At 35.0% G+C, this 11,442-nt stretch overlaps 1 protein-coding gene across 1 annotated transcript; it reads right to left on the bottom strand.

Moving 5' to 3' along the window:
• Positions 1-7,681: 7,681 nt before the first annotated feature.
• On the bottom strand, positions 7,682-10,269 carry LOC111921692 (uncharacterized). The gene is made up of 3 exons (XM_023917279.2): positions 9,188-10,269; positions 8,879-9,071; positions 7,682-8,647 (listed from the first exon to the last, which is right to left on the bottom strand). The coding sequence occupies exons 1-3, from the start codon at positions 9,611-9,613 to the stop codon at positions 8,118-8,120; spliced, it is 1,149 nt and encodes a 382-aa protein (XP_023773047.1). The 5' UTR covers positions 9,614-10,269; the 3' UTR covers positions 7,682-8,117.
• Between the last annotated feature and the right edge of the window lie 1,173 nt (positions 10,270-11,442).

The raw sequence follows: 11,442 nt of genomic DNA, 5'->3' as shown, positions 1-11,442 counted from the left end.
GAGTTCCCTTAAGTATCGAAAAATACATTTGACAGCCATGAGGTGAGATTCTTTGGGATTAGCTTGGAATCGAGCACAGAGAATGGTTCCAAACATGATATCAGGACGACTTGTTGTGAGATATAAGAGGGATCCAATCATTCCTCGATACAGAGAGTGATTGACATCAGTTCCAGTTGGATCAGCGTGTATTTTATCAGTCTTAGATACCGGGGTAGATGCTGGTTTGCAGTCACTGAGAGAATACTTAACAAGCAGGTCAGAAATATATTTACTTTGGCAAATGGAAATACCTGTCTTTTGTTGCTGAACCTCAAGACCTAAGAAAAAGGTCATCTTTCCCATCATGCTCATTTCGAACCTTTGAGACATGATCTCAGCAAATTCCTTGCTCAGTGTCTCATTTGGAGAGCCAAAAATAATGTCATCGACATAAATTTGAACAAGAACCATATCTAAGCCTTTGTTTTTGATGAAGAGAGTGTTGTCGATTGCTCCTCGTCTGTATCCATTTTCAAGCAGATACGAAGTCAGCGTCTCATACCAAGCCCTAGGAGCTTGCTTCAGTCCATAAACAGCTTTGTCTAACCGGTACACGTAATCAGGATGATCTTTGTCCACAAAGCCTGGGGGCTGATTTAGGAATACTTCTTCTTCTAACACACCATGAAGGAATGTTGTTTTCACATCCATCTGATAGACAATGAAGTTCATGTAGTATGCGTATGCGAGAAACAGTCTGATAGCTTCAATGCGAGCAACTGGAGAAAAAGTTTCCCCGTAGTCGATGGATTCAATTTGAGTAAACCCTTGAGCTACAAGCCTTGCCTTGTTTCGAGTAATGATTCCATCTTTATCAACCTTGTTACGATAGACCCAACGAGTTCCAGTGATAGTCTTTCCGGATGGTCTTGGGACAAGAGTCCAAACTTTGTGCCTTTCAAACTCATTCAGTTCTTCTTGCATGGCCTTGATCCAATCAGCATCTTGAAGAGCTCTGTGTACCTTATCAGGTAATATCATTGAAACAAAGTTAACATACATGCAAAAGTTATTAAGTACACTAGATCTGGTTCGAACACCATCATGAATATTCCCTATAATTCGATCAACAGGATGATCTCGATGTACAATGACTGATGCTGATTCCGGAGGGATAGACACTGACACATTATCAGTTTCAGGAGAATCTTTAGCTTCAAGGGTTTCATCAGCACCTAATGAATCATCTACTGATGTGGCTGCAGTATATTGATTAAAGGAACATGGAACTGGAATGATAGGATCAGAGGAATCAGTCTTATCTTCAGCAGAAGGAGCTTCATCGAATGGACAAGAGAGAAGCTCTTGAAAGATAGAAGGAGAATGAGTGACTTTTTCATCAGTGTATGAATCCTCATCAAACTTCACATCAATGGATTCTTCAACACATTGCCTGTTCACATGAAAAACACGAAAAGCCTTTGAAATAGATGAGTACCCAACAAAAATGCCTTTATCAGCTTTAGGTTCAAACTTGGATCTTGGGTCACGCTGATTTAGAATATAACAAATGCATCTGAACACATGAAAAAAGGATACATCTGGTTTTCGATCTTTCAGCATTTCATATGGAGTCTTCTTGTGAATCCTGTGAATTAGAGATCGATTCTAAGTAAAACATGCTGTATTGACAGCTTCATCCCAAAATGACATAGGAAGACCAGCATGAATCATCAAAGTTCTTCCTGCCTCAATCAGTGTTCTATTTCTTCGTTCAACAACACCATTTTGCTGAGGAGTACGAGGAGCTGAGAAGTTTTGTCCAATTCCTTTATGATCACAAAATTCTTCAAGAGTTGAGTTTCGGAACTCAGTACCATGATCACTTCTTAGTTGCTTGACTCTAAGACCTGTCAGTGTCTCATTTTTACGAATCAGTGAGATAATTTCCTGTGCAACATGACTTTTCTTCTTCAAGAAAGCTACCCATGTAAATCGAGTGAACTCATCAACGACAACTAGAGTATACTTATTTCCACCTAGTGAACGAACAGGAATAGGTCCAAACAAGTCCATGTGGAGTAGATGAAGAGGGACGGATATACTGGAACATGACTTGGGTTTGAAAGAGGACTTGGTTTGTTTTCCTTGTTCACAAGCTAATCACATCTTGTCTTTCACAACGCTGAATTTTGGGAGCCCTCTAACTAGGTCTCGATTGGATATCTTGGATAGATTCTTGAAGTTCAGATGAGAAAACCTTTTGTGCCAAATCCAGCTAAGATTCGTCTGAGACTTTGTAAAGAAACATTGCATCAGTGCCTTGTCACTTGAGAACATGTCAAGAACATATATATCATCTTTTCTACTTGCTGAGAGTACGATGTTCTTGTCAGTGTTTACAACTCTTCCTTCCTTCTTTGTAAAGTGAACTTCATAGTCAGCATCACACAATTGACTGATAGAAATAAGGTTGTGTTTGAGACCCTTAACATATGAAACGTTTTGAAAAACCACGTTGTTGCATTTGATGTTTCCATATCCCTTAGTGAACCCCTTTCCATTGTCTCCATAAGTAACTGCAGGACCAGTTTTCTTAACATAATCTTCCAGGAGAGACTTTGATCCTGTCATATGCCTTGAGCAACCACTATCTAAGTACCAAAGATGCTCCTGACCCTGCAGTGCTGACAAACTAGTTAGAACACGCTGACCCATTCGAAGATGGGTTATTCACAAAGTTATTTGATAATAAATTATAACACTCTTTAGGAAGACAGTTTAAAGAGTTTGACTTGAGAGTCCATTTTTCATTCCTAACTTTAATATTTTCAGCTCTTGAGGATGATTTATCAAAAGAACATTCACTGATCTTGTGAGAGGAATCACCACATCTGTAGCAAACTCTAGTTCCAAAGTTCTTCTTGGTGAGCAAATTTTTTGATTTAATACACTTTGACATGTAAGATTCACCAATAGAGCTTTCAGTCCTTTTGTTTATCACTGAGTCACGATTGAGATCAGTGTCAGAGGGAGTTTGATCAGTGTTGAGAGATGAACTATCAGTATCTGATTTTGGCTCATTCACAGATGGATTACAATCAGGAAAGTGCTTGATTTGTTCATGAACAGCATGAAACACTCCATTAGAGATAGGAAAAGCAATAATATTCTCAGTTAGAGAGGTTGGTCTAACAAGATATGCAGGATAAGAGGTAGGATCAATTCCGGTAATTTCAACATTACACTCAGCAACACCATCAGAATTAATAGTACAATATTCATCAATTAAACTTTGATTAATAAAAGAGTTACTGACAAACTTATTTTTGAAATTGTTTTTCATCTCATTCATGGAATGGACCTCAGATTCCTTTTTTTGTGATTTAAAAACTTTTTCAGCTTCTGCAAAATTACCCCCAAGAATTTTCTCACAAGAATGTGGGATTTGAGCTGAAATAATATAATTGGCATTTTTATGAGATTTTGCCCAAGTATGAAGTACAGTTTGTTCTTTTATCAAAAGATTTTTAACATCGTCAATTTCAGCAGACAAGGATGAATTTGACAAACTAATAATTCTAAGATTTTCCTGAGTGGACTCAATAATGTTATTTTTCATGGATATATCAGTTTCAAGAAGATCAATTTGATTTTGCAAATTTCTTATGGTTTGATTCTTCTTAGAATTAATGACACCCAAATACTCAAACATTTTGGTTTTTCATTCATTGAATAGGAAACAAAGTTTTTAACCTGGTACATTGAAGAAGAGTCAATGTTGTGCTTCCTGGAATTTTCAGCATCAGAAATATCAGTGTCAAAAGTACTTTTGTCTTTGTCAGGAATATCTGGGTCCTCTATTTTGACCATGAGACACTTGACTTCATCATCTGATGACTCTTCATCAGTTTTCCATTTTTCTTCTTCAGCTACAAGCACTTTATGTTCCAAGTTTTCAACTTTCAGCTTCTCAATCAGCTTGTTGTACTTCTGCTTCCAGTATTCATCTGAGCCTTGTTTCTTTTGTTTACAATCCTTTGCAAAATGATCAGTACTCTCACAGTTAAAGCACTGAGCCTTCTCTTTCTTATCAGAACCATGCCTTTTATCAGCTCCTGACCCTTTTGAGAACTTTCCACCAATCTTCTTTTGGAACTTTGAGAAATTTCGACCTGATTTTTCAAAGGTCTTCACAATCAAGGCTGCACTGGCTACAACTTTTTCAAGATCATCAGTGTCAGTTTTAGATGAATCAGTGTCTGAGTCTGCCACCAGCTTTTTGTTGGAGAACAAGGCTACAGAAGATTCACGCTGAGAATCCTTCATCAGTTCCTTTCTTTGAAGCTTGGATTCTTCATAGTATCGAAGATTTCCATAGAGACTTTGTAAGTCCATAGAGTTGATCTTCTCACTGTTTTTCAGCACATTAACATGATTCTCCCAACCTGCACCTAGAGAATCCAAAAACTTTTGCACTAGAACAGTTCTATGCTTCAACTGATCTAGTCTCCGAAGATCATTAACAAGAGTATTGAATCTGTTAAAAGTTTGAGTCAGGGTTTCACCTTTCTTAGCAAAAAAATGTTCATACCTTCGGTTAAGATCATTTATTTGAGTAGCCTTGACTTCTTCAGTTCCTTCAAAGGATACAGTCAGTGTATCCATCATCTCTTTTGCTGAGATGCAATTCTGAACTAACCCAAAGATGTTGTATGGCAGAGAGTAACTGATTGCGGCACGAGCACGAACATCTAGACCATGTTTTCTCTTGTCATCTGTTGTCCAGTTTTCTTTTGGATTTTTCTTCATTGTACCATCAGGAACATTATTTTTAAGAGGCTGATACATCGGAACATAAGGACCTTTTTCAACGATGTCCAGCATGTCTTCATCAACAGACTCTAAGGCATATAGAGCCTTTATTTTCCACATAGCAAAGTTCGTTTCATCGAAAGGAGGGATTTTAGCAGAAGGATGATTTGATGAGTTTGATGAAGAAGAAGATGAAGCCATTTGTTTGATAAAAGAAACCTACTCTGATACCAATTGGAGAGGCCTTTAGATCAATCGAAATATCAAACAATGACTACAAATAAGAACAAGAGAAATTCATGAAGAAAAACTTTCACTAAGAAAGATAATCTCACAAAGAGATTATCGTGTGCACAAAGCGACGATTAGGGTTTGTGAAAGGCATGACCATTCACAAACCTATACAAAACAATATATACTGTTATTCTAGATAATCCCTACAATTCAGGGATACGCTAGCTAATAAATCAAGATAACTATAGAAACAGGATAAATACAAGATTTGTTACAACGTACTAAATAGACTAAACTATTACAAACTGAACTGTTGACGTGCTGGTGCTGACGCTGAGACATATGCTGACGCTGAGTCTGTTTTAAACATTATCATATTTCAAGGCTTGACCTTTCACTGTTGTATTTATTTCAAATTTTTATTTTTAAAATGTTTAATGTTTAGACCTTCATATTTAACTTTTTTAATCAACCCGTTTAATACACAAAAATAGACAAGACATTGTGAATGTTTCATTAAGTTCCTCCTACATGTGACATTAAAGAACATTAACATTTGCAAAATGACTTTTAAATATAAGAGAAAGAAAGGTTGGTAGTTTAACTGATGGTGAGAGGTAGTTTAACTGATGGCGAGAGAATTATTGATATCTTGGATGATCTTCTCATTGCTTATTCATTTGATCCTATTGGTTCATTAATTGAATTTGTTTATCCTTATATTCTTTAAAATGCCAAGAATCCGATGTTTTTTTCTTTCAAGAAATAGCAATCCTAGCACCGAAAAATGAACTCGTTCAAGAAATAAATGATTGTTTGTTATCACTATTTTCGTATGCTGAAAAAGAATACTTACGTTTATATAGTCTTTGTCATTCATATTATGTTCGTGATGATTTTGATGAAAGTTTATACGCCTAATGTTCTAAATGATCTTAAATTGTCAGGTTTTCCAATTCATAAGTTGGTATTAAAAGTCGGTATTACAGTTATATTACTAAAGAATCTTGATTAGAAATGTAAACGAGACTACGGGTTATAGCATTGGGTAATAAGGTTATAGAAACAAAACAATATTCAGAAGTTATGTGGGAAACGTTCGTTTATTCCAAAAATGTCATTTCACATTTCAAACAAGATAATTTCCATTGATTGTATGTTTTGTGATGAAAATATATAGCAGGCAAGGATAATCGCTATCGAAGGTGAGGTTGTTTTTAAGACAATCAGTGTTCACTTATGGGCACTTGTATGTTGCATCGTTTAAAGTTAAAAGCGGAGGTGGATTAAAAATATTAATTTTAAACAATGATAATAAACTTAATAATATGACATCTAATGTTGTATTCAAATAAACATTTAGTAATTAATGATTCAAAACAATTATTTACAATATATCAACAGGTGTTTTAGTAGTATACATTGGATTACTCATTTATTCATCATTTGTTTGTATTTACTTAGAAACATAATTTAAAAAATGCTTTACACCTTGATATTTTACTTGTTTTTAATCAACTTGTGTAGTAAATGAGTATCACACCTAATAGATTATATATTTACGACAACACATGGTGTTTTTCCACTTATATAAACAGAAAAGAATGCGAATCTAGATGCTAACTGTTTACCTTTTTGGTATTATACAACATTACTTATTGAGGGCATGTTTATCAAAACTATATGGTCGCTAGAAATTTGTAGGTAGCAGCTAAAATCTGTTAACCGGAAGCCGAAAGCTATAGTTTTTATTTATGCAGAGGTGTTTTGAAAAAGATAATTGTTAGCTTTTAAATATGTAAAACTAGTTAAAAAACAAAAGTTAAAAGGTCCAAAATTTATTATTGAGATTATGCAAGCAAACAACATTACTCACTAATAGTGTCTTTGATAAAAATAGTTTGGTCGATGAAAACTAAAAACTAATAACCGGTAACTGGAAGTTGAAAGCGAGAAGCTGAAGTTTTTGTTTATGTCGGAAATATATGTAAAAAGTAGTTGTGAGAGAAAAAGAAACAACTCTTAATAAAACAAAATAAAATAAATAAATAAAACAAGTTAATGAAAACTTCCCAGAAAGAGTGATCCAACAACTCCAACCGTTCAATAAGTGGTTACGAATAAGCAGAGCCTTAATTAATATAGGAGTCTGGACCAGTGGGGATACCAGAAACTTGTTAGGGTTAGGGTAGATGGATGGATGGATATTGGATATACAATGTACATACACACTTTGACACTTACTTATCCAAATTATTAGGTGAACCCATATGGTGGACCTAAGTAAACAATAACTAACAAACACCCCCCTCTCCTCATATTGGTTTTCACATATTATCAAATACTCCTAATATATGGAGTGGACCCTTCCATCCATCCCTTTAAGATTCAAAAACCAGGTCCAAATATTAAATGAATCGTAATATCAAAACTTTCCTCACCCAACCATTCTCACTCATTCACGCACACTAACGCCTCCAACAAGTGTATCAACCCAATGATGTTACTCCTTCCAAATGGATGTGCATACTTTATGAAAGCTTATAACATAAAATAAACAATTACAACCAACTCAAGTAGAGACAGTTTTGTATAGCTGACACAAAAATAAACAACTGAAAAAGTAAAATAAAAGAAAACACGGGTATCAGGCTCAGGTAGACATATTAATACTATTATATTAAAGATTAAAGATACATACTATTGAATATTCTATTTAACTGTTTATTTATTTATATATATCATTATTTATCAAAAAAACTCAAAAGCAAAGTTAGTAAAGATGGACCCTTACAACAAAAAAACACCAAGGGGACTTCAGTCTACCCATCTTATCTTCTTCTTCGGTATATATTTTCTTTCTTTCTTCCTTCCTTCTTCTTTTTCTTTTTCTTTTTTCTTTTTCTGGTGCCAAAAAGCTCAGAAAGAGAACTAAAAAAACCCAAAAACAAAAACAAGCAAAACACAAAATAGTCAAAAATACCGGTTCCCTAAACCCCACTTTATCCAAATCATTTTTTCATCAAGAAAAATCTGGATTAAAATGGGTTTTAGACAAATTGAACCCCGATATGTAATTATAATCATCAGTTGCCTTCGATCACAGAAGCTAGACCGCTAACGACTTTACCTCCAGTCTTCGGTACCTTCGGTTTGATCTCTAATGGCTCCCATTCTTTCAGACCTTCCTCCTCTTTAGTAGCGCCTCCAATAACTTCAAATTCATCCATTAAAATCGGGTCTTTTGGGTCTGAAATCGGGTCATTCATAACCATGGATGGGGTATTATTATTATTATTATTATTATTATTATTATCAGTGGGAGTGTTGTTGATGATTCGGGTACAGGGAGAGAGCCATTTGGATTTTACATAATCAGCTCTTCTCCATGGAGGTAAAGGCATTCCTTTCTTCTTCAGGCTCTGTTTTGCTGCATCAGAAACTATGTTGATGATCTTCTGGAGACGATCGGCTTTACCGATGTAAATATGAGGGAGCATTTGTAGAACACCTTTGTAGCTTTTCGTGGATCTCGCTATTTCAAACTCCGATCTGAAATCTATGTCGATTATCAAACGATCCCCTTCAACCACAGCTTCAATATACTCGTATTCTCCTGTTAAAAACCAAAACCCAAAAAAAAAAAAAAAAAAAAAAAAAAAAAAAGTAGAATCAAAATCGAGAATAATTAATGTGGACTTAGGACTGTAATTTCATAGAAAAGTAGTTGTGAACGAAAAGACCCATTGCTTGAAATGGTCAAGGACTTATTTCATGAATTTAATACGAAATCAATAGAAGCAAATTTTGGAAAAATCTGGATAGATGGATTTGAGTAATTAATTACCTGCTGGATAGGTTGAAGTTTTTTCCCAGCGGGATTTACAGACAGAAACGGCGTATCCGGAAGCTACGAGGCCATCGGCGACGATCTTACGACTGATTTCATCTTTCCGCTTACAGATCTTGTTCTTTTCAACGATTTTAGAAACATCGGCCAACAAATTCCTTTCAGAAACTGTCTCGCAAATCACCAAACTCTGTATAAATTCAACGCACAATAAACGTTTTTCAGGCTCCAAAAGCAGACAAATTTGTTCCGATTATAATCGTTCGACGTACAATGGGATAAGGTTAGTGGAAAATAGATTATCACCTTAAGGAGATCACATGCGTCGGTCGACGAACTGTGGTTGTTAGAGTTGCCGAAACAATTAAATGAGTCGAACTCATCCTCGGAACCATCGCTACTGCAGAAGTTGTTGCCGTTGACGCAATTGCACTGGTGGTGGTTGTGCCGGCCACACTTGATGGTTCCGGCCACAGACTGCTTCTCGTTGCTCTCCTCTATGAAATTCTGGACCATTTTGTCCAAGCAGACAGAGCTCGGCTCGAACTCATCTGAACAGTCTTTGCCGCATTGCGAGTCGCCGGCGACGGACCTATCCGCAACCGCCGATCCTCTCAAAAAGCTCGAGAAATCAAAGAGACGCCTCAACCGAGACTTAGGCACAGTTTTCACCGACTCGAAACATTCCGGTGTGGTTGAATCGATTGGCTGTATCTTCATCGTCAAAGGCATACCAAATATTCTTCCGAGATTATCAATTTGAGCCTCTAATTAGGAGAGAAAACCCCTAAAAGTCTAAAACCTAAAGAAAACTACTTATCACAAAACCTCAATTTTCTGATGGTAATACCTTATCGAAATGATTAGGTAACACACAATACTACAAACCCGAAACAAAATTCCAATGGCTGTAATAGTAAAAACACAGCACATGAACTAGTCTCTCATCCATCGGATCACCAAACCAAGAGGCACAAAAACCAAGAAATCCGCCTAAATCCTTAGAAAACCCTGCAAAACTGATGCTTTATCTTATAGATTAGCATTATTATATATTATTCTATTATTTAAATACCGATTTGTGAAACAAAACAAGGAATAACTTCTAATCTCTCCTACGTAACGCTCGCTTTCGCGTAGGGTTTTCAGCTACTATTAGGTTTTAGGCTAGGTAAGTACGTCACCTACGGAAATTAAGAGATCAAAACTGCTTAAATCTAGGAACCGATGAACGTCTGCCGGAAACCTCATCTCCGGCGAAATCATAACGAAATTGTACAATCAGAAATCGCCGCGTAAGGCAAATGTGGATGATCGGAGCAACTACAAAATTTTAAACAGGTTCAAGGCTTTGGGTTTGGGGTTCTTTTGAGTGAAAAGGAACAGAAACCAGGTTAAGGCTGCTATATATAAAGGGGTCCGTCAATCTTGCTGACATGGATATTGTTTCGCCTACCTGGAATACTACGTGGCGGTCACCTCCCCCGTTATCTCAGAGCTTTTAAACGTCCGTTACAAATCCCATGTGTGGCCACAGGTTGCCACGTCGCAATCAAGCGGAAATTACCAAACTGCCTTTGGGCTTTATCAAAAATGGCACTATGGTTATCTTCCAATGTACTCATTGAAATTTGAAACACAACATTTCGTAATTTAGTGTAAAGTTTTATGAAAAACCTTCAATTTCTATCAAAGTTTTATTATTAATTTATTTTAGATATAACTTTCAAATTAAAATTTGGTTACCAAAAATATAAATTATCGATAAAAACGATCTTTACTTTTCCTCTCTCCGTATCATATATTTTATAGGTTTTATTATTGACAAAGACATTTATTCGTAAACTGAGTTGGTAATATTAATATATTCTATTTAAGAAAATATTCATTAAAGCTTCATTATTTTTTGTAATTTTCGAATAAGTTTTAAACTAAAATTTGTTTATACAAAAACATAAATTGCCGATAAAAGTGATTATTTAATGTTTCTCCCAATAACACATTTTATCGATTTTATTGTTGATCTAAACGTTTAGTCATTAAATAAGTTGATGAGATAGATATGATAGGTTACATAAAATTAGATAGACAATTTAAATTTTTTATAAAAATAAAAAAATGATGAAGTTGTTAATATATGTAATTATTGTAGTATATTTTGGTTGCATTTCATACTCCAAAAAATATGTAATGCAACAGAATATCAAATTTTTAGGGTAAACGTAGCATTATGTAATTCAGCATATAAATCTCACAAACTCATTTAATGACTAAACACTTATTTCAACACTCAAACTTGTAAAATATATGTTATTTGGAGAAAAATGTTAAATCATCACTTTTACTGGTAACTTATGTTTTTTCGTGAACAAATTTTATTTTGAAAAGTAATCATATATTAGGGTAAAACAATGAGATTTTTATGAATATTTTCCTATATACAATATATCAATTTCATCAGCTAATTTCAGTTCAAAATTAAAGTTCAAAATTAAAGCCGGTAAAATATGTCTTATTTGTGAAATCACTATTTTTACCAGTAATAAATGTTTTTCTATAAA

This window comes from Lactuca sativa, chromosome 9 (assembly GCF_002870075.4).
Source record: "Lactuca sativa cultivar Salinas chromosome 9, Lsat_Salinas_v11, whole genome shotgun sequence".
NCBI lineage: Eukaryota > Viridiplantae > Streptophyta > Magnoliopsida > Asterales > Asteraceae > Lactuca > Lactuca sativa.
This window is presented reverse-complemented; position numbering and strand designations above follow the sequence as displayed.

Coding starts and splice junctions, on each gene's coding strand:
- LOC111921692 (XM_023917279.2), bottom strand. CDS start 9,613: ATGCCTTTGACGATGAAGATACAGCCAATCGATTCAACCACACCGGAA. Junction 9,072..9,187: donor ACGCATGTGATCTCCTTAAG/GTGATAATCTAT, acceptor GAATTTATACAG/AGTTTGGTGATTTGCGAGAC. Junction 8,648..8,878: donor AACTTCAACCTATCCAGCAG/GTAATTAATTAC, acceptor GGTTTTTAACAG/GAGAATACGAGTATATTGAA.